The following is a 24,459-nucleotide window of genomic DNA, read 5'->3' on the forward strand; positions in this document are numbered from 1 at the left end:
AAGTAGGTGGAGCACCTCTCTTCGTTTAGTAGGTGGAGCACCTCTCAAGCAAGAACAACCTCTTGCTTGTCAAAGATTCACGACCAAAACCGTCAGTTCACAAATAAATCAATAGTTGATTTGTACAAGGAAAAACTCTCTCAAAAGAGCAAATTTGTACACGTAAAAATAACTCTAATGCTCTCAAAAGAATATTTGCTACAAAGCTCAAGAGATTGGTTAGGTTTTCTAGGTTTAAAAGCTTGAAACTTTGAAGAACAAAACCAGAAAATTGTTTCAGAAAAGGGAAACGGCACACGGCAGATTTTCAATATAAAATCTAAGTGTTTGCTTGCTATGTGGTTGCCCTAACACGATTAGGGTTAACCTTTTATAGCTAGGTTTGAATTCTGACCATTTGTACAAGTTTTGGTAACCATATATTTCAAAATCAGAAAGATATCGCGTTGTTCACAAAACATATCGCGCGCTTCGGTCGACTGAACTGGTAGTTCAATTGCCCAAACTCTTTTAACTTATGAATTTCTAAACAGGCAGTAGCCCTTTGGTCGACTGAACTTTGAGTTCGGTCGCCTAAACTCAACTGTGTATGGAGCTTTACAATGGCAGTAGTCATTCGGTCGATTGAACTTATGGTTTGGTCACCTCGAACTCTCCAATGCCAGACTAGTTTGTTCAGACTCTAGCCTTCGGTCAACTAAGTATATCCTCATGTGCCCAAACAACTAGAAATTCAATATTCTTAAATAATTTGGTTCCAAAACTGATTTTTAACTATTAGTATTGATATTTGGACTTTGTAAAAATATTTTCCAAGTATTTGAAAAGGTCTCTAGGTCCAATAATTAATCCTAAGAGCTTCCTAAACAAATACTAATTTGAGAAGTACTTACATGAGACTTATGTTACAATAAACATGGAATACTATCTAAGTCTTCATGTCTTTAACCTTGATCATCATCCAAGCTCTTCTTCAATAGTCATTCTTCCTTTTACTTGTGTTCTTCATGGCTTTACATCGTTCATTGTGCTTGTAAGCTATAATACCTATAAGTATACTTGATAGCACAATCAGATACCTTGGTTTGTCATTATCAAAACAAGATTAAGCCTAGTTAAGCCAATAGGTGGCTCGAGCAATGGTGCTGTCAGTGGTTTCAGTAGAGTAGGAGCTCGATCTTATAGTGGTCAAGAAGCCGGAGGTAGTGGACGACAATGGATCAATCCCAGTGCCCCTGAAGTTAGGCTAAAGGCAATGGATCCTATTTTAGAAAGAAGCAAGAGTACAAAACAACCAAAAATCAACACTAAGTTACTGAAAGGTTTAAGAAGTAAATTAGGAAAAACAGTTGAAAAATTCCTAATTTATAATCGGATTCTAGCAAATGTACCAGGCTCTCCATTTATGCAACATATGCTTGATGTTGCTGCAGAGGTTGGAAAGGGAGTGAAGAGTCCATCACCTTACAAGGTATCTGAAATTTATTTGAAGCAAGAGTATCGACAAATGAAAGATTATATATCTTCTTTTGCTGGAATTTGGAAGGAGAAAGGTGTAACACTTATGTGTGATGGTTGGTTAGGACCAACTAGAAAATACATAATAAACTTTTTAGTTTACTGCAATAGAGACACCGTTTTTCATAAGTCAATTGATGCCTCTGATGTGCTAAGCAGAACAACTGAATATTATTTCAAGTATTTTTCTAATTTTAATTGTATATGCAAATAGTATTATGAACTTATATGTTTTTAATTAAGTAATAATAATTAATAAATCTATAATTTCATTTCAAATTAATGGATTAGATGGTTGAAGAAATTGGAGAGGAGAGTGTTGTCCAAGTAGTGACTGATAATGAAGATACAATGAAGGCAGGAGGGAAATTATTGATGCAGAAGAGGCACAATCTCTATTGGACAGCATGTGCAACTGACTGCATAGACCTTATTCTTGAAGATATTGATAAGAAAAGTAACGTGAAGAAGGTCTTAGAAGATGCAAGAACAATACCCTCATTTATTTACAACCACACATGGATAGTGAAATTCATAAAGAAATTCACAAATAATAGAGAGTTACTTCGCCCTGCCATCACTCAATTTGCCACCAACTTCATTGCCTTGGAGACTATTGTTAGGCATAAACAAGCATTGAGGGAAATGTTTACATCTGATGCTTGGAAAAACTCAAGGTTTGGGATGGCGAAATCAAGCCCAATATATGATTCGAAGAAGATTATCTTAGGCAAAGAGTTTTGGCAAAAGCCTTCGATATAATTAACGTGCAAGAACCCTTAGTGACAGTTCTTAAATTGGTTGATGATGATGAAAAACCAACCATGAGTTTCATACTTGGGTAGCGTTACAAGCCAAGCTTGTCCAAGGCATTATCATGCCTCTGATTGCTTGTCTTGTGCACATTGGGTGGGAGCCATTTATGTAAATACTATTGTAGGTTTTATTCTTTGAATAGAATAATACCTTAGTGAAAATAGTGAGACAACTCAGTCATATTAATGCTTCCAGAGTGAGAATAGCATACAAGGCTTTTTAGGAGAGGATGACTGTTCATCAAACATTGTATAACACACTAGCTTTTATAAACATGTTTATCGTACTTGCCTCCTTTACAAAACAATGCTAGTTCTTATTATTCATATGTTATGACATGAATATAACACACCAAGTCATTATGTATGGATGATGAGACTCCATTGATACAGAGCCAATTTCAATAGACTTATTGCATTGGAGGGGCCGACTGGCGTGCATCCAATAGGAATTGAACCTAAGAATTCACCAATTATGAGTTGGGCGCTTTAACCATTCAGCCATGGATGCTTGGCAAGGATCCTCATACATGGTGAATAACCAAATTCCAATTGAAATGAAATCTTCAAGATAAATCAATGGAGACAACATTTACTTTAGGCATGATGCATGGATTTGTCCGGAGGCTCTCAATGTCTAATTCCAGCCATCTACAACACAGCTCGTGATAGAGATGCTTGCATTAGCCAGCACCTTCAAGAATCATTACAGGGGTTTTTTGGAATATACTTTTTCATAGAAACGTGAAAAACTAGTAACTTCACCAGCTTACTGATTTCTACAGCCATCTTTACAAGATCCAGCATCAAAACACTCATGACCTTCCTGTCTGATCCTTGTACAAGAAGGGGGTCTTCACTGTCAGATCTTTTTACAAAATAACTTCTTATCCAAGAATCAATCAACAGTCACTCCCCTTGGTCTCAATTATGGAAGACAGCTGCCCCAAAGAAGGTTGCTTTTCTTCACTGTCAGATCTTTTTTTACTAACAAATTCTGCATCAGCCATGCAAAGGGAACATCTGTTGGCTACTGACAGACGCCTTCTTTGCAAGTTATACATAGTCAAAATCTTACCATGGATTGCCTCCATGCAAGGAAGGCAACTTTTGTGGGGGCTGCTGTCTTCCAAATCTGAGTCCAAGGGAAATTAAACTTATTTGACTCCAAAGGGAAGAGCTTCCTGTAGAAGGATCTAACAGTGAAGGCCCCCTTCTCATCTAAGCCCCAAATAGAAAGATCAGTGCTATTCTGGTGTTGGAAGCTGTAAAGAAAGCTGTAGAAGTCCGTGAGCTGGTTGAGTTCCCAATCTTCCGCATTTCTAAAGAAGGAGATGTTCCAAAAGAGCCCCTGATCTGAGGTTCGATGTTGTTGACTGAAGCAGGCATCTTTATCACATACCAAGTTATAGATGGCTGGAAATAAGACACTAAGGCTTCATGATAGCGCCACGGATCATGCTAAAAAATAAATGTTGTCCCACCTCTCCACTTGAAATCTGATACAAGAAGCGAAATCATTCTAGCATTTCCCGATGAAATTCCACACCCCTACATCATGTGGTCCTCTAATAGCCTGGGAGATCCAATCATTATGTTCAAGCCATATTTCACAGCAACGATTCCCCGCCAAAGGTGGTCTTTCTCAATCATGAATCTCCATAACCATTTTTCTAATAGAGCTTTACTGAAAATGTTGAGGGACTTCAAACCCAAGCCTCCTAAATGAAAGGGTTGTTTCACATGCCCCATTTGACAAGGTGAAATTTTCAGACATTATCAAACCCATGTGGTTTAGTCCCAACATCAATTGAAATAGCTCAACAAGGAATTGACACCCATATGAGTGTTGTTTTTTTTCCTTAATAACAAATAAGCCATGAATTGGCATTCTATTAACATTTCCAAGTTATTTTGTTTTGAAAAGGATAGATGATTTCAATGGTTCAACCATATCAAGTAGTGCATGATGATCACAGCCATTCAACTTCAGAGTTTTGGAAGGGACAAAGATTCAGCAGTTTATGTATGCTTCAACTTGAAAGGTAGAATCAGTTCCTAGTGCAGCAGTATGATCAAGATTCAGTTTATGGATGCTTTAGCTTCAGTTTTACTTTCTTCAAACGCAGCAGCTGTCTTTGCATCAATTCGCTGTCTTTAGCTTCTGTTTGAATTGTTGTAATTTACTAAAGGGCAGCAGTTGATTTTGCCATTACAAAGAAAATAAATAATAAAATTATGTTTTAGATTATATGGTTTATGAAGGTTTTTGGTTTTTTAATAACCAAATGCAAGAGATTTATTAGAATGAGAATAAATTTTTCTATGAATTATATGCCATCGTTATCATCATGCACATTCACTAGTAATAATAATAATGATGATGTCTTCATCATGCATATTCACTAATAATAATGATGATGACGATGACAAACACAATGACAAAGATGAAACTCTAAAGGCTTCTTAAAAATAGCACCTGATTCTTGGATTAATGCCCCACAAATAACTTTTCACTTAAAAATGATAGCAAATATAATTTTAACTAGATTTACCTTTTCAACCCAATACAGTTACAGCCAAAAAACGTTTCAAGGGGAAAATTTTGGAATTTTATGAGAATCCGCAGGCAAACCTTCTTCTCCAGCATTGTATTTCTTTCCAACATAGGTAAATAGTTTGACTGTAAGTAAACTAACTAATATACAGAACCTACTGTCTCCTTCGCAACATTTTTACAATTTGACCTATTCAGGCAGCACTGCACTAGAATGTTAAAGTTCAGTCAAATCTCTTGTTTATAAATTCAAGACTAATTTAAATATAAGCAAAACTGTCTAAACATAAAGCATATCAATGGGTTAGGAAATCCTCAATCAAAAATAGTTAGATCAGCCTCCTTGCCACGTTCAATGGTGATAAAGAAAAAATCTTATTCACCACTAGGGAAGCTCATAAGATACATCAGTCTTGCTTTTGCACACCAATGAGTAAATGATATTAAAAACTAACAGTGATGAGTTATGTTTGATCTGATTATCTCTGTAGAAACTTAAACTGGTCTAACAAAAAATGAAGAACAGTATAATATCACTTGAGAACTTAATTAATTTATAAAAAAAGGAACAAGACGAGCACCATACCCAGGAACCACTGGATAATGTGTTGACCCCCATTCGTTCTTGGCAACATGCAAGTCAGAGTGGCAAACCCCGCAGTAAAGAATTTTTACAGTGACATCATCATTACCATTCTCCCTGCCAACAGTACAATCAAATTTTCAACAATAACAACAATAATAATTCCCAAGAAATGTCAAGTTGAACTGTGAATGGTTACAGGGCCAATCAGAGAGCAACTATAGGAGCAGGTTGAACCACCAGAGTCGAGAACACAAAAAAAAATTATTAAGCTAGTACAAATAGACATAAGCATGAACGGAATAATAGATGGACGCACGCTGGACCCCTGGAATTGAATAAGCACTTGGTGCCGTGAGAGAAGGTTTCAGGTGACAGTTGAAGAGCTGAAAGGATGGGAGGTTTCAGAGGGAGATGTGAAGGTCAACCTGGTAGTATATGAAAGCGACACAAGTGCTTGAATGTTCTGGTGATGTGAAGGCAAATCAACGAAAGAGCATCGGCTGGTTTCCTATGCTTCATATCTGCCAAAACAAGATTACAGCAACACAAAGGATGGTTCAGTGATGGTTTGAGAGTTCAACAATGGTGGATTCAAAGGCTTTGGGTGCTGATTCTGGCAGCAAAGGAAAGTTCTGTGAAGAAGAGATTTCTGGAAACTAAACCTCGAAACAGCAGTTATGTTATCTTCTTTTTTTTCTGAAACCTTCTCTGAATTTCAAATTTTGCAGCAGCAATTTTTTTCCCCTGCTGCATCCTGCCTTTTTATTTTTTCTCATGGCGGCACTAATCTTTTGCAGAATTAGATTATTTACTCAAGGGACCCCCTTACTATGGAGGGTCAGCCTAATTTATTCTCCCAACTCCTGGAGCTCCATCTACCTAGTAGTGATAGACCAACTGCAAATAGAGACCCTCAAATACATTTGGAAGGTAGGTATTATCATGAGGTTGATCCTGCAGACCATCAATATACCCCAACCCAGCCAACCTATAGCATGTAATAGAATTCCTAATAGGGGCAATAGGTACCCACCTAATCTTGATCCTGAGGATAACAAGAATTTACTAAGAGGGTAAAAGCTGGAGTCCAAACATATGATGGGAAATTTGATCCCCTTACCTTCTTAGGTTAGGTAGAGGAAATGGAGAATTATTTTGAGTGGTACCATATGAGGTAAGGAAAAATTCCGTTTTTCCAAAATGAAACTCATAGGTCTAGAGTATTGGCAAACTATTCAGCAAACCCTCCAAGAGTTAGATTAACCTCCTTCTACCCTCAGTTAGATGACCCTCCTACTAACAAGTGGGAAGTGATGAGGCAAATACTGAAAGAGAAGTACCTCACTCCTTCCTATAAGAAATAGTTGTTTAGTGAACACTTAAACCATCCACACTGTAACCATCATATGGAACAATTTGAGGAGCTTTTGTTTAGGAGCAACATTGTCGACAATAGATATCAAGACTATTACTAGGTCCATTAATGGTCTTAAGGAGGATATTAAGAGAGACATCGAGCTACATTCACCAGAATCTCTGGAGTTGGCCTCCAAAAAAAGCCCTTGCAATAGAGAAGTACCTTAAGATTTCTCGTAGGACATAAGAGTCCAATCAGTAGTCTAGTTTTGTCATTCCCCAGCCTAGAGGTCGGCCCTACTACCCTACTTTACCTTTACAGAAAGTACTACTAGATAACTACCCATTTCATCACTTATTCTAGTGGGTCTAAACACTTTACAGGCTAGCAATCTACCATGCTCGAGGTAACTAGCAGCTCATTGTCCCCAACCAGCCTTAGTTTTGGAATATGAGGCAGACGACATATCCAAACATGAGGATTAGGTTGTGTGTTTTGTGGAGTACTCGGGTGATGAGAGTTAGCCAATAGATACTGTTGATGATTTTGATGGGATGAGAACCATGTTAGTAAGGTGAGATGTGTTTCGTCCACTACTATTGATAGTGAGAAGTGGAAACGAACAACTATTTTTCAGACTCTCGTAAGATTAGATATATACATGTAAATTGGTTGTTGATGGTGGTAGTAACATGAATATCATCTCCGAAGTTGCTGTAGGTAGATTGAACCTTAAGGTAGAACCACATTCCCACTCTTTTAGGATAAACTGGGTAAACAGGAAAAATCTACCCATAACTAAGAGGTGCCACATATTTATAAAGATAGGGTATGATGTGATGTGCTACCTATGGCTGTAGCCCATCTCCTGTTAGGTCGACCATGGTTGTATGATCTTGATGTAAGCAACCATGGTAGGGGAAACACTTATCTGTTTAAGTACAAAGACAAGAATATCATTTTGACTGTTTAGGTACAAAGACAAGATCATTTTGTCCTATTACTAGACCTACACCGAAGGATCCTAAGTTCAGGAACAATCCAGCCCCACATGTAAGGAAAGGTATTGAGTTGCTAGATTGTTGAACTTTTTAGAAAGAAAATTTAGAAAACAAGATTTCCAATCAGCTCAAGAAGTTCCCTTTGAGGTCAATTAGTTCCCAAGTGAATTTCCACAAGAGATAGGGAAGTTTTCAGCTAAGTTCTTTGATGTAGTGCACCCGATGGGCTTCCTAGTGAATTACCACCAACACAAGACACTTAGAAAAACAAATTTCGTCCTAGGGTCACCATTTCGTCACCATTTCCTAACTTGACTCATTATAGGATGAACTCTTGAGGAGTGTGTTGAACTAAAAAGGCAAGTCGGGGAGCTCCTTAAGAAGCACTTTGTGAGACATAGCCTTAGTCCATGCACAGTGCCAACCCTTCTTACTCCAAAGAAAGAAAATCTTGGAGGATGTGCATAATAGTAAAGCCATAAATAAGATCACCATCAAGTATAGGTTTCCTATCCATAGACTTAGGATATGCTGGACATGTTAGTTGTTTGGAGGCTTGTAGCTAGCTCTCCAAGATCAGTGTGTGTAGTTGTTATCATCATATTTGCATTAGAGAAAAAGCCCAAGATGCTTGCCTAAGTGGTTAGCCATGCACCCTTTGGCCTCTCTAATGTTCCTACAATTTTCATGGGGATTATGAGACATTTTACAACCATTCATAGATTCCTCATGGTCTGCTATGTAGTCGGTCTAGAAGAAGCATCTAGGTCACTTACATCATGTCTTCACACTCTAAGGGAAGTCAAACTGTATGCTAACCTTAAGAAGTGTGCTTTCTTGCAGACTAGGGTGCCCTTTACCAGGTTTCATAGACACTATGCACACAATAACATCAAACCCAAACAAGGTCAAAGCAATTGGAGAGTGACCTAAGCCTAGGACATTTTTAGATGTTTGGATTTTTCATGGTTTAGCTACTTTCTACACACATCTCATTAGGGATTTTGGTGCTATTGTGTCTCCTATCACCAACTATCTCAAGAAATGAGGGTTTATTGGACCCCTAATGCTGACAAGACTTTTATTGAGATTAAGAAGAAGATGACTCGAGCACCTGTTTCAGTAAAGTCTTTGACGTATCTCCTGATGCCTCTGGTGTAGGTATAGGTTGCGATTTGAGCCAAGGACGACACCTAGTTGCATCCTCGACTGAAAAATTCTCTAAGGTTAAACACAGGTATAGCATTAGTGATAAAAAGCTGTAAGCTGTAGTTAGATACCTCTATCATTGGAGATACTATTTGTTCTCTCAAGAGTTTGTCCTCCATTATGATCACCAAGCAGTGCAACATTTGAGTTCAGTTCTTGGCATGCCAGTTGGGTAGAATTCTTGAACGAGTACATCTCTGCCCTCAAGCATCGTTCAAGTGTTCAGAATAAGGTTGTCAATGGCCTCAAATCCAGTAGTAACTATTCTTAATGCAATAACTTTCTTAATGTGATGAGTTCTGAGGCTGTAGGATTCGAAAGATAGAAGGATGAGTATATGATTAGTCCTGATTTTGGAATCATCTTTAAGGAAGTGAGCAGTCATACATATAGGAACTATGTTTTGATTTTGTTGTCTATAAGGGTTACACTGTATGGATTCCACACACTTCATTTCGAGATTTCATAGTTTGGGAATTGCATGCAGGTGGTTTGGCCAACCATTTACAGAGAGACAAGACCATTGCTGTCGTTGAGGATAGTGTTATTGGCCTTCTCTAAAAAGAGATGTCGCTAGGATAGTTTCCTAGTGTTGCACTTGCCAATTAGGAAAAAACTAAGAAACATAGCACTCGACTTTACACATCTCTTCCTTTGCCACACATGCCATGGAAATACTTGGGTGTGTCTTTTGTCCTAGGTTTGCCTAGAACAGCTCGAGGTCATGATTATATATTTGTCATAGTTGATAGTTCATGATTATATATTTAGAAGTTGTGTGGCGCTAATTGACATGTTCTTATGCCTTTCATCCCAAACCAATGGTCAATTTGAGGTTGTTAATTGTAGTTTGAGTGATTTTCTTCGGTCTGCTGTAAAAACAAAGCATTTTAGGACTTGGTATTGCCTATAATTGAGCTTATAATAATTGAATAAGTAGGTCCACCGGCTAAAGGCCATTTGAGCTTCTTTGGATACAAGCCTTGTGCTCCCATTGATCTTGTTCCTTTACCACCTAATGCTAGCATTTCTAAATATGCTAAATCTTTGCACACCATATCCATGATTTGCATGCTAAGGTTGGGTACGAACTTGCCACAAGTAACACAAATTATAAACTTGTAGCTGATGTGCGTCATAGAGCTAGATTTTTTTTATATATATAAATAAAGAATTATATTAGAAGAGAGAAGAATGTGCATCAAAAAAAGAAAGAGAAAAGAAAAAAATGAATCCTCCCTTTACATCAATTACAATAAATTACAAAGAAAATTCATCATAAACTGAAAGCCAACTCAACAAAGCAGAGCCAACCAGTCCCGCTGCAGGTATTCCAAAGAAACATGATGAAAGAACCCATTAGCCAAGACCCACAGCGACGCAAGATAAACCACTCAACTCCAAAGCATTTTATTAGTAGTAGCCACCCCTTTGAAAATACTAGTGTTCCTCTCCAACCAGACACACCAAATAATAGCCATAACAGTGAATCACCACAAGGCTGTCCTATCCTTATCTTTGCCAAAACCCCTAAATGTGATGGTACAAAATTCAAGGTGAAGGGACAAACCCAGTCTTCACCAAATATACCAAAAAGTTTATTCTAGACAACCCAAGTAAAAGGACAATGAAGAAACAGGTGTGAACAAGGCTCTTCATTCCTCAAACAAAGGAAACAAACATCTGGTGACAGGGCCTTATTAGGCCTTTTCTTCTTAAGCAAATCATTAGTATTAATTCTTTCAAGAATTGCAGCCCAAACAAAAGCTCTTATTTTTAAGGGAGTTTTAGCTTTCAGATCAAAGAAGACAAACCAAAAGGGTCCATATTAGGGTCGCGAGTCAAGTAGGAGAAAAATGATTTACAAGAGAATTCCCATAGAGATCTAAAAAGCAAACCCTTTTATCACTCCATAAATGAGCATGAGCATGAAAAGAATCAAGCAAACTGGTTAAAAGAGCTAACACATTAATCTCTTTGTCATTAAAATTTCTCCCAAAACGGAAATTCCAAGAGAGACTATCCCCTTGCAAAAGAAAAAAAAAAATCAGAAATAGGGATATCATAAAGACTAAAGGCTCAATGAAGACGAGGAAAAGCACTAGCCAAAGGCATCTCCCCAACTCAAAGGTCTTCCCAAAAAAGAATTTGCTCCCCATTACCCACCATATATTGGACTTTTGAAAAGAAACAATCATAAATTTGAGAAAAAGTTCCAAGGACTCGCACGAGTAATATTAACCCCAACTTTAACATCCCGCCCATTCTATAGAGCTAAATATTTTAATGTAGGTAACCATGTCATGGTTCGCATTCATCCACACTATCACAAGAATTCATGTAAGAATTGCATGCATGAGCCATTGGCCCATTCCCCATTATTAGAAAACTTGGATCTAATGGTTATGTACTTGATTTGCCTACTCACATGAATATTAGTCATATTTCAATGTGGAGGACTTGACACCTTATTAAGGCAACTTTGAGCCTCCTGCTTGTGCAGGTTCTACTGATCCTCAAGTACCCGTCATTCCACAACAGCAAAATGAGAATGAAACTATGTTAAGACTGATGAGTATGTGACTTCTTAAAATGGAGGTTTTGGTCGATACTTAGTTCAGAGTACTCTCCCTACTTCATATGTTAATTGACTTCCCAAATCCCAAGTATGATATTTTTGCACTTGATTCGGATACCTTGGAGTGGTATTTGCAGTCTAACTCTTTAGAGTCAATTTCTCTTCAACCAAGGGTGTATGACAGAGGAGAAGACGAAGAATTAAGAAAATAGAGCTTTTATTTGAGATTCAAGTTATTTGTTTATTACAGTAATTTTTAATTACTTTGGGGTTATTATGTAATTTTTTATTGTTTTGGAGTTATTTTATAATTTTTAATAGTTTTATTTTTAGAGTTTCTAATGTGCCTGTAAATATATGTTTACAATGTAAGGTTAAGAAGCTTTTGATTGAGTCTTACATATTTCCTCTCCCTCACCGCAGTCTCTCTCTCTCCTAATGTCTTCTTCTTCCTCCTTTCTTTTTCCTCCTTTCTTCTTCTTCCTTCTTCTTTCTTTCTCCTCTTTCTGTTTCTCTTTCTGCTTCTTTTCTATTTTTCCATCTCTACCATCTGTTATGTCCATCTGTTTCTCTGTTTTTCTCCCTTCTTTTACCCTTACTCTTTCTATTTCTCTCCCTTAACTCTTATCTCTTCTCTTGCTCCCCTACAGTCCTGCATCACGCATTATCTCTTCTCTGTATAGTCATTGCTAAAAATTGATCCCTTGTAGCTTATTTGATGGAGATATTGAAACTTGGAGAGGCTAAACATTCATTTTTGGAGTAGCATATATATTCTGAAGAGTCAAAAAGTCATGCCAACAGCTAGGGAAAAACGCATCCGCCCTGACTTTGAGACGTCTAACAATTGTAAGATAACTTATACTGTTTTTGTAATTCCTTGAAACAAAAAATCTCTCCCTTTCGTTTTAAGATTACATTATGTGAGCTTATGAGTTGTCTTGTACAAGTACTTTCGTATTGTTATTTGTGGGAAAGGTTACCTTGTAAGGTTGTATTTGGAATCGAATGGTGCACATGTGTGCAGTTAAAGTTGCACATGTGTGCAGTTAAGGTAGGTAGTGAATTCCCTTGATGTATTATTGGAAAGCGGACCAAGCCATTTTCAACCTTTTGTCACTCTCTCCTCTACTCTCTTTAAGTTTCTGAGATTATGTTTGATTCAAAAAATACCTATTCATAGAAATAGGATGTCATACAATGAAAATTGTATAAGTATGTAATAATTCAGAAACAAGTCGCTCTTGGAAAAGTTTATGTTATTCCATTTAACATGCAGTATGAAAGTAATAGACGAAATTTGGAGATGGTTAGTCATTGTCTATTCCTTGTTAAAAATTTATAAAAAAAAATTTGCTGTTAATTGCTTTACATAATAACACCTTTTTTTTTTTGTATAAAATATCAAATTCTTCTATTATAACAACTATATTCTTATAAATATTCATTATGCGAGGCAAAATTAATTATTGTTTATATATATACTCCCATTCAGCCCCTTGAGTGGTTCTAATAAAGAATCTTAATTGCATTAATTTCCTTTTGACTTGCATGATGTAAACAGACCCCCAAACAGAAGGGCCACTTAAGCATCAAACTTAAATTCTCAAATGCAACGAACAAGAGAAACCGAGATGCATACTCAGTATTTACACACAGAGAGTACCTACCTTCGTGAAAAATGAAAAGGAGATAGGACACCAGAGGAATCCCCCGCAGCCCAGCCAAAAGCCTTCAGTGGGAGCCTGTTTTCTGGGGTTTTCGCCATTTTTGGGCGACGCTCAGAGCACGGGGATGAGTCTCCGTAAGAGAGGAGAAGCTAGAGAGACTGGGGATTGCCTCGGGAAGCTCCGGAAAAGAAAAACTTTTGGGCAAGGAAGAGGCGAGCAGCCGAAGAAATAAGGAAGCCAACATAGAAATGGTGGCGCCCATGGCGATGAGATTGCAGAACAGAAGAATCCAGAAAGCGTTAGTGGCCATGACCTCACCATCGCATTTTTTATTGACGGTGGGGTTGATATCAGATTGCGATTTTGCCATTGGAAGGCGTTAAGGTTAAAGCTATTTTAAAGTATTCGCAAAATCTCGTTCGGATCAGAAGCCATGCCGGGAGATCTTTCTTCAGGCATACAGTCGGCGGTTGGGCACTGCCAAAAGCAACCTGGTGGGCTCTGATGCGAGTCAACCACCCGGGTCGACCCACTCCATAATTCTAACGAAAAGAATTAATTTAATAGTTATGGGCCCGTCTTTCCACTTCCATTTTTCACCTCAATAAATGCATTAGTATCACTATATCCCTCCTATTTGTAAGGCATATATCATTGCATGCTTCTATAAATATTGTATGCATGAATTCCCACTCGCGTGCTTGAAGTAAGTAGAATATATAAAAAGAAAATGAGAGATAAAAATATCTTATACAAGTTCGATTTCATATCATATTATAATTTCTCCCGTAATAGTAAAGTTTTAATCTCATCCGCCTATGAATTATGCATAGCCGAAACATGTAAATTTTTATCTTGTCTCTATTTATTTATTTTCTTATTTATTTTTCTACATCTTTCATAACACGTTATCAGCACGAGATTCTAACCGACTGATATATTTCTTTAATTCTTATTTAATTTAAGAGACTCTAACCGACTGATATATTTTTTGTATATTTATATCGTCTTAATGGATAGTTTTATTTCTATACCGCATATATATATATATATTTGAAATATCATTATCTCCAGAAGAGATGGTAAAATAATCCTCTTAAAGAGGCTAAATATTTAAATATTCCGTATATATATCTCCCGAAAGATAGTCCTCCTAAAGAGGTAATATATTTAAATTTCTCGTTTACATATTTAAATCTCCCGAAAAGATAGTCCTCCTAAAAAGGTAATATATTTAAATCTCTCGTCTATATTCTTAACCTCCCAAAGAGATGTTAAATTCGACCTCCTAAAGAGATGAAACATTTATCCTCCGGATAAAGTAGTATATTTAACTTCCGAAAGAAGTGGTAAATTATTTCCCAATTTAATATTGTAAATTGGAATCATACTTCTGAAGAGTACAAATTGAGAAAAATAAAATAATGTTCTTGAATAAACATATTTAAATACCCCCAGAATGGTGGAAATAATATTATATTATTATCTTTATTTTATTTTAGTTTTTACATTTTGTTTTCTAAATTGTCTTAGTATTGTTAATTTATTCACATGTTGAACTTAAGCAAAATTGAATTTGTTCCCCTTGATATCAAAGGTAACAATTATTTATCATGAATTCTTGATGTTGATATTCATCTAAATGCAATGAACTTGGGAGATACTACGTAGTGACCCATATTTTTGCTCTGATACCAACTATACTAACCCAAATTTAATATAACGGAAGATCTCAAATATATTTACCAGAGTACTAAATACTTTTTGTTACAACAATATCTCTAATATCAAATATTATCATCCGTAAAATTCTAAAACATTAAAATTACAACTAATCTAACATCTATTCTAAATAACTCTTACTATCTCACCCACACTTCTACTACGTTATTCTAATTTCGGCTAGACTCCTCCGAGTATCTGAAATGTATGAAAATAATTGGGTGAGACACCTCTCAATAAGTATGGACTAAATTATTATCGGTGTATGATTAAAATGAGCTTAATGTAAAAATAATTTAATAATAATAACTGTTAAAGCTGCATTTGAATAATTGTAAAACAATTGTAGAAAATTAAACTTACTTTCTTTCAAATCATAACTTAAGTCTAATAAATGACTTTGATCACATAAATATATAAATATGTATAAAAGGCTCCATTTGGCCTATGCTTGTCATGCAAAACCCCCATGATCGTGTTGTATGGTCCAAAGACTATACTTAATTGGTTGACCAGCCAACCAACCAAACTAAGTCAAATATAATAATATAATATTATATAATATATATATATATATATATATATGTTACTAAAGGATCAAGATCCTTCAGGAAATTTATTCCTAAGACCCCCCTTAGATGCTCTCCACTCTCTCTCCCTCCCTCTCTCTCTCTCTCTCTCTCTCTCTCTCTCTCTCTCTCTCTCTCTCTCTCTCTCTCTCTCTCTCAATTTCTCTACGAAATTGAAGAACAGACATCATTCTCAAGTCCCAATTCCGATCTTTAAAGATTTGACCGGTGAGATTTCGTCTTCTGCACGTCGTGAGCATCATTTCAAGATTAGTGTAAGTGAGCTAGATTATGTCCGATTTTATTTTAAAATATGTTTGATTTAAATTGATTATTTTTATTTTAATTATATTCATATACCTAAATTAAATTAAACTGCGGGAATTTGATCAAATCGAGTTTTCGAGAATATTTTGAGAATTAAATTAAACTGCAGGAATTTGATCATATCGAGTTTTTTTTAGAATATTTTGGGAATTTAATTAAATTGTAGGGATTTGATCATATCAGGTTTTTTGGGATATTTTGGGAGTTAAATTAAACTGCAAGGATTTGATCATATTTGGATCATATATATATATATATATATATATATATATATTAGGATTAAATTTAAATATGGGGAGTTGATCATGTCAACATTTTTATTTAATTCTACCAAATATATATTTATAAGGATTTCTCAGAAAATTTATATAATTATAATTATTATATAACATGTGTGGCATGAGTTTATTTTATTTTATTTCATAATTGAGCAAGTTTAGGGATTTTTGCGAAGTTATATATTACGTGTTATATTGTGCATTTTACGTTATTATATTTGTTACTTGTTTGGTTGGAAAAATGATCAAATGATTATACTGTTTAATTGCATAAATTGTAGTTATATGTTTTAAGAATCTTGATGGGTCAGATGTGGTAAATGCTTAGTACCGTAGCTATAGAGGAATATTAGTACAGTCACACTGTTGTGGAAGTGTTGGCGGTGGATAGTCGATTTGGCCTGAATAGGGTTATACCCACCTATTTCCAGACCACGATGTGGTAGGCAAATCGATCTTACAGACACAAAATTTTGATTTAGCTTTGGTCGACCAACCAAGTTAAGTCCAATCTTCGGACTATACAACCTGGTCATTGGGGTTAAACATAACGTGCATTGGCCTAAAGAAGTTCTTTTATGCATATTTGTGTATTTTGGTGACTATGGCCACTTAATAGGCCTAAACGATGTTTTGGAAGAAAGTACGTATATTTATTTTTATGTGTGATCTACGGTTTACAAATGCAATTTGATTTAAAGTAAAATTATTAAATGTATTATGATATTGTAAAGCTCACTTTAACCACACATTAATAATAATCTAGTTCTTACTTAGTGAGAGGTGTCTCACCCCAATTTTTATCAAACATTTCCGATATCTTAAGGAGCATAACTGAAATCAGAGTAGCGTAGCAGAAGCATGGGTGGGATTAGAAAGTGCAGTTTAGATTAAATATTAAATTTGTTATTTTTGGTATATCTTAAAATTTGTAAGGTTGTATTTGTTGACTTTTTAAATCCGATCCCTGCTTTGATGCTGACAATGCATGTGTATCTTATGTGTGCATTTAGTGTGTGAACAGGTTTACATATCAGTACGGACATTACATACAAGAGAAATGGAAGCCAAGACAGAACTTAAAGCCCACATAACAGCTTGGCGTATTCCATGAAGAGAAGAGTAAAAAGAACAAGAAGAAGACATTTATTATTTATTGTAATTGCATTTAATTTTTTATTATTTGGTCTGTAATAATGCATGCATCTGCATGATATGACTTTAATGCTCAAATAAGCCTTAGACTGACCTTAGATCCCCAAGCACTTCATGAAAAATCTCTTATAACTTAAAAGTATACCATTATTAATAGGGGTGAATTCTAATAAAAAATCAAGACCTAAATTGAACTTTGAAAGGGTTTCGACTGACTGAACATAAGGCATTAAAAATGTCTCGGTCGACCGAACTGGTAAAAAGTCAATACTTTCACTTGACTCGAGCGACCGACCCAGATTTGAACTAATCTTCCACGGTCGACTGAACCTTTATGCTGACACTTTTTACCATCCCCAACCGCCCGAATTTATAATTCAAAATCACCTCGGGGGACCAAATAGTGAGGATCGGAAAATTGAACAAAGAACTGGGCACCCAAACCAACGAAGGTTGAGAAATCGCCTTAACTTCAGCCAACCGGTCTCTTCCACAGTCACCTGAAGCCAATATAGGCTTTGTGTCTGTTCGGATGACCGGCCTTAAGGACCACGCGACCGAACCTCTCGGGTTGCGGTATTTTTAAATGCTAAAACGAGTTTAAAAATTAATTAAACTTTTCTAATAATACCTAGCGTGTCCCCAACAGTAAAAATATTTTCAAAATCTATAAATATCCCCTCATTACTTCAGATTAGAAACTTTGATTAACTTCCAAATCCTCCTAAAATATTTTGTTAATCAAAGTTCCCCCCAACAACATTTTATTGAAAAATATTTTCTTTGGGGCAAATTTATTTTACTCTCTCCTATTCTTTTTCACTTATTACTTTTGCAAAATCATTTTTGAAAGAGAAATTTTTGTGTGGGCATTTACTTTAGATCATCCACTCTTACATAAGCTTTATTTCTTTCACAAATTTATTTTTAAGAGTTGGATTAAAGTTTCTCCCAATTATTTTCTTCATAAATATTATTAGGAGAAATTTTCTATTGCACAAATATTTGTGAGCTTAAATCCCATATTCTCCAAAGAATAATTTTATTGCAAAAATCTTTATTGGAGAACATATTTATCTTCTATACATATTCATATATTTTATTTGTGCAAAAACTATTTGAAGAACAAACCCTAGGTTCTCCTATATTTTTATTGAAATATATTCTTTGGAGAAAATTTTATTAGAGTCACATCTTTGAGTATTTTATCATACGCATCATTTCTCAACGATTCAAAATATTGTTTTAAGAAAACACCATTTCCCTACTGAGCATAAATCATGTCATATTAGAGATTGCATTGTAGAGCTTTAACGTGTACATCTTTTCTTATATTTTCAAAAGCATTATCTTGTACAAAAATGTCTTTATTATAACGGTTGGGTTTAGCCAGTTAATTAAACTAGGGAGTCTCAGCCCTGTAAGTGAGGCCAGTTCAATTCAGCCCGAAAAATTGAACTAGGGAGTCTCTGCCCCGTGAGGGAGACAAGTTGGGCTCAGTCTTGTAATTGAACTGAGATTTACCTTACCCGTTAAAGAGAGGTTGCAAAATGACTTTTGCTCCACCCATTTAAGTGAACAGGGATAGTGTAATCCTTAGGGGGGTATGCCAAGACAAGAACGTAAGCTGGTTTGACCAAACCTTAATAACAAATATCATATGTCTTTCTCTCCCTATCTCATTTAAATTATTACACTTTAGTTCCCATAAGTGTATGTTTTCTTATTTACTGTTATAATTATTGGCATCCACACATTTAATTTAAATTATATATGTTGCACACATGTATGTCCGCATTGATAGCCTAATCATTTTACATACACGCTTTTAATATTGAATAGGATATGAACTACGGTGAATCGGAAAATATTTAAATTAGCCAAAAAGTTTTAAAACCCAATTCACCCTCCCTTTTGGGATCACATCATTTCTAACAATTGGTATTAGAGTCAGGTTGCAATAAGCTTAACCGCTATTTGCATAAAGATTGCAACGACTCATATTTGGTATATCCTTGTTTTGAGAATAAACCCTTTACAAATCCTCCACTACTTTTATATAGATTTTACCATTTGAATTTTTGAAAATGATTTTGTAAAATCAATTGATTGGAGATTTTGGAAAGTGTTTGGTACAGGAGATCATATCCCATAAAAAAATATTTTTAAGTGCATAGTTTCCAAAAACATGAAAATGATTTGAATTTGCATGACATGATTTTGATGCATATCATCTTGTGTGTCGTGCATGTGTTATATTGTTCCTTTGTTACTAATGCTTTTGAAAAAGAATTTTGTTCTATACTAATGCTAAGGATTTTGGGAACCATAAGAGTTTTGAAAAATGAAGAGAGAAAAGGACATCACCCCGAGCTCAAATGCTTAAGAAGGAGTAAAATGGAAAGGTATATCTAGCCTCCTTCTATTTTTATTGATTATTTCATGTCATGATTCATGATGCTTTTACTGAGTTGAATTTTATTTGAATCATGAAAACTTATTTATGATTGCATACCATCTTATGAGGTGTACTTTAAAAGAATTCTTTTTATACTCGTAAGGTTTTAGGAATATAATATATAAGGGGTTATATTGTGTTAAATGCTTAAATAGTGTTTTATGCTTAAAATTCTAAACTTTAATATACACTATTATCATACTGAGAACCATAAGAGAAGCATGCCAATATGTGTTTTTAAATTGATAATATCCAATCAAAGCTTAACACATATACATATCATTACAATTGGTTAATGTTTGAAAATATTGGCTATAGCATGATTAAGTGAATCCCCTTCAAATGGACAAAGGAGTTTTATTAGTGGAAATAATTTTTTTTTTTTTTTTGCTATATATGCTTGTATGAATATCACAAATATAACATATCTTTGTCCATCACATAGTAATGAGTTTTAGGAAATTGATCTTATGTTATGTAATGTATAATCCTAAACTCATAATTGAGCTTAAACGATAAATCATTTTCAAATGATAAATTGAATTTAAGGAATTCATAAGCTCATCCCCGTATTAGAAAGTATTAGTAAGGCCAAATATTATTAATCGAATATAAAATTCTTTGGTTGCATAACTGAGGGGGAGCATAAAATTTAAAATCTCATCCAATAAATAATTTATTGTACTATGCATACCTTTTATTGGATGAATTGTGAGCTGAACACCAACTATCCATTTTTAGCTTTAAAGTTACATAAACTGATGGATTGTTAATTATGATCATTTGAACTGAATTCTATATGTCCATTATTGTTTAATTTTTTGATGAATGGATAATTTTTATTTAACTGTTTTGAGACATATGCAACTATCCATTGCTTGTAAAATGAATATATCATTTAAGGGATAGTCTATAGTAATTGTTTACTGGAATGCATACGTGTACCGAATGTCTCCTGCATGACTGATGCAGTGATGTGAATTGCATGCTGGTAGTGGATATAGGTTCTCGCATGCTCAAACTAAATTACTATGTTTTGCCTACTTGAATCTATTAGGTTTTTGTGCATAATTTTTTTGGAAAATGTCCTATTTTCAGACGACATGCTGCCAAAATTTCGGTAAACTTTCCCAAATATAATTAAAGATTATAAAACATGCACTAAGATGATAATAACTTTATGCATGCTGCGTGAACCTTAGAAATATCTGTATAGAAAATGCATGCCAATTAGATTTATAGGTTTGTACATGTTGAAACTTATAAGCTTTAGGCTAAAACTGAAAAACATGTACAATCAAAGTTTTTGAATTCTTGTAGGATGTCCTTCATCATATACGCTTCTTATTGACCTAGGATAATTTAGTTTATGAACACCATTTGATCCAAATCTTTGGTATTTGCACTTTTACTCACCCAAATGGTAAAACATCATCCTTGTATTTAAACGTCTTACGTTTTGATGATGGTTCATATACTAGGGGCAATTGCATGACTTAGGGGAGGTTTCATATTGCACACACTCATTGTGTTTTGAGTTGTGTCATCAGTATTTTGAGCCCCTATTGCATTACCCTTGAGTATAACATTAATTGGCTATCATGTTTTAAAATGAAATGCAAAATGTCATGCATATGTGCTAAATGCCTATAATTGTTGCATGCTAAAATCTTTTAAAAGGATGAACATAGTATTTAAATGACTATCATCCTTGAACTAGATTGCAAATATGCGTGCATGCAAATACACAGGGGGAGTTTAAGCCCCACTCTAAGGAAAATGAACATGAGCTTATCGTCTATAATCTCTTGCATGCTGAGTAATATTTAGAAGGATGAACATGTGTTGAGTGTACTTAGATGAAATCCATCTTTGAACGTTAATGCACTTATGTGTGTTTGAGACTATACCGGGGAGCATAAGCTTCATCCTTGAGATAAGGATCTTAATCACCTACCCCGGGGACTCACATCCTCCATTATTTCTACCTTTGAGTTCGAAACTTTTCTAGGTACCCTAAACATCATATCTTGTCTTTATTGAATTATCTTTGATATGGATTGTTCCTGGTACGCACGAACATTGCACATAACTTAATGTTTGCATTTTCTGGTGCATGTGTTATCCATAGTATCTAACCACATATTCAAATTGATAGGGAGAGCACCTAGAAATTGAAATTATATCTTGCCGTGTTCACCAACATTTTTGGATTAGATTTATTTTTGAATTCATTGTGACATGTGCTTAAATGTGATAATATTATTGAAAATCTAAATTTGAGATATGTTGATTGCCACAATCATTTATTTTCCCATATAGTCTTGAATTAATTTGTCTAAATCATTTTAGGATTTATATGGTTGTTTTTCTGGTTATTTGTTGAAGTATTTTTGTGCTTAAATGCAAAACCAGAAATACATTGTTTACTTGAACTTTCATGTTAAAGTTCTTTTTCACAAGCATAGCCCCCAGTGTTTATTGAAAATCATAAGGGGATATATATATATATATATATATATATATATATACACATTTTAAAAAGCAAGAATTGAACTTAAATGGAATATATCTTATGTCTTGCTTGTGTGCTTAAATGCCTTCATGACCTGTGCTATTCTATGTTAAAATTTTGTGTCATGAATTTTCAAATTTTGTAAAGGGTGTTGCACAACTGGTTCATGGATCATATATGAAAACACATGCGAAGTAATTAAATCATTTTTATGCTCAAACCAATTTTTTATTTGCCATATGCTTTTAAATTCCAATCTTTTGTGAGGTCTTATGTTTTGCTTAAATTGAAATGGTTTGTGCATATTCCTGATCTGGTCTTGTTCATCATGTCATTTTTATCTTTTAGATGACTAGCTAAAACTGTGTTGTGTGCTTAATTCCTATTTTTTAAAACAATTCAAAATTTTCTATGCCCAAATCCTATACCAAAAAGGGAGAGTGTTTTTCTAAGATAAATAAAAGTTTTTTCAAAAAGGGGAAGTTCTCCTTACTAAGTTTGTTTTAAATGATAAAATTATTTTATACTTAGTTTAGCCCTTTTTGTTGATGCGAAAAGGGAGAGAACTTTATAAGAAAAATATTTATGACCAAACAGGAAGTGTTTTTTAGGGGCAAAAATATTAGGGCAAATATCTGAGTTTTTGCTTTAATGCAAAAATTTAAACCCACGATCTTTGTAATGTCTTCTTTTGTGATATGCTTGTGATGTATTGTCTATACTTTTACATTGTGCATATTCTTAGGGGGAGTCTTTTCAGGCTTATCCCATTTTGCTCTTGGGGTGTCTATTATCATCAAAGAGGGGGAGATTGTTAACTTTTTAAGTTTGATCCCTATTTTGATGCTGACAATGCACGTGTATCTTATGTGTGCATCTAGTGTGTGAACAAGTTTACATGTCAGCATGGACATAAGATACAGGAGAAATAGAAGCCAATACCAAACTTAAAGCCTACATAACAGCTTGTCGTATTCCATGAAGAGAATAGCAAAAAGAAAAAGAAGACGTTTATTCTTTATTGTAATTGCATTTAAATTTTTATTATCTGGTCTGTAATAATGTATGCATCTGCATGATATGACTTGAATGCTCAGATAAGCCTTAGACTAAACTTAGGTCCCCAAACACTTCATGGAAAATCCCCTATAACTTAAAAGTATACCATTATTAATAGTGGTGAATTCTAATAAAAAATCATGACCTAAATTGAGCTTTGAAAGGGTTTCGGCTAGCCGAACATAAGGCGTTAAAAATGCCTCGATTGACCGAACTAGTAAAAAGTCAATACTTTCACATTTGAACTAATCTTCCATGGTCGACCAAACCTTTATGCTGACACTTTTTACCATCCCCGGCCGCCCACACTTATAGTTCAAAATCATTTCGTGCGACCGAATAGTGAGGATCGACAAACCGAACAAAGAACCGAGCACCCAAACCTACGAAGGTTGGGAAATCGCCTTGGCTTTAGCCAACCAGTCTTGCCCACATTGACCCGAACGCAATACAGGCTTTGTGTCTGTTCAAGCGACCGGTCCTAAGGACAGAGCGACCAAACCTCTCAAGTTGCGGTATTTTAAAATGCTAAAACGGGTTTAAAAATTAATTAAACTTTTCAAATAATATCCAGTGTATCCCCATCAGTCAAAACTCTCAAAAAATCTATAAATACCTCCTCATTACTCCAGATTAGCAACTTTGATTAACTTCTAAATCCTCTCAAAATATTTTGTTAATCAAAGTTCCCCCCAACAACATTTTATTGAAAAGTCTTTTCTCTGGGGCAAATTTATTTTACACTCTGCTAATCTATTTCACTTATTACTTTTGAAAAATCATTTTTGAAAGAGAAATTTTTGTGTGGGCATTTACTTTTGATCATCCACTCTTACATAAGCTTTATTTCTTTCAAAAATTTATTTTTAAGAGTTGGATTAAAGTTTCTCCCAATTATTTTCTTCATAAATATTCTTGGGAGAAATTTTCCATTGCACAAATATTTGTGAGCTTAAATCCCAGATTCTCCAAATAATATTTTATTGCAAAAATCTTTATTGGAGAACATATTTATCTTCTATACATTTTCATATATTTTATTTGTACAAAAACTATTTGAAAAACAAACCCTAGGTTCTCCTATA

At 34.8% G+C, this 24,459-nt stretch overlaps 1 protein-coding gene across 2 annotated transcripts in view; it reads right to left on the minus strand.

Moving 5' to 3' along the window:
- Positions 1–13,822, minus strand: part of LOC131159776 (probable mannitol dehydrogenase 1) — a 29,726-nt gene extending 15,904 nt beyond the window's left edge. The window contains exons 1-2 of one of the 2 annotated variants that reach the window (XM_058114942.1): positions 13,292–13,822; positions 5,477–5,590 (exon numbers count right to left, since the gene is read on the minus strand). In XM_058114942.1, the coding sequence (XP_057970925.1) occupies positions 5,477–5,590; positions 13,292–13,389 (212 nt within the window). In that variant the 5' untranslated portion in view covers positions 13,390–13,822. The remainder of the gene's footprint in view (positions 1–5,476; positions 5,591–13,291) is intronic. The other variant, XM_058114943.1, reaches the window with a different exon arrangement.
- Between the last annotated feature and the right edge of the window lie 10,637 nt (positions 13,823–24,459).

Source organism: Malania oleifera, chromosome 7 (assembly GCF_029873635.1).
Source record: "Malania oleifera isolate guangnan ecotype guangnan chromosome 7, ASM2987363v1, whole genome shotgun sequence".
NCBI classification, from domain to species: domain Eukaryota; kingdom Viridiplantae; phylum Streptophyta; class Magnoliopsida; order Santalales; family Ximeniaceae; genus Malania; species Malania oleifera.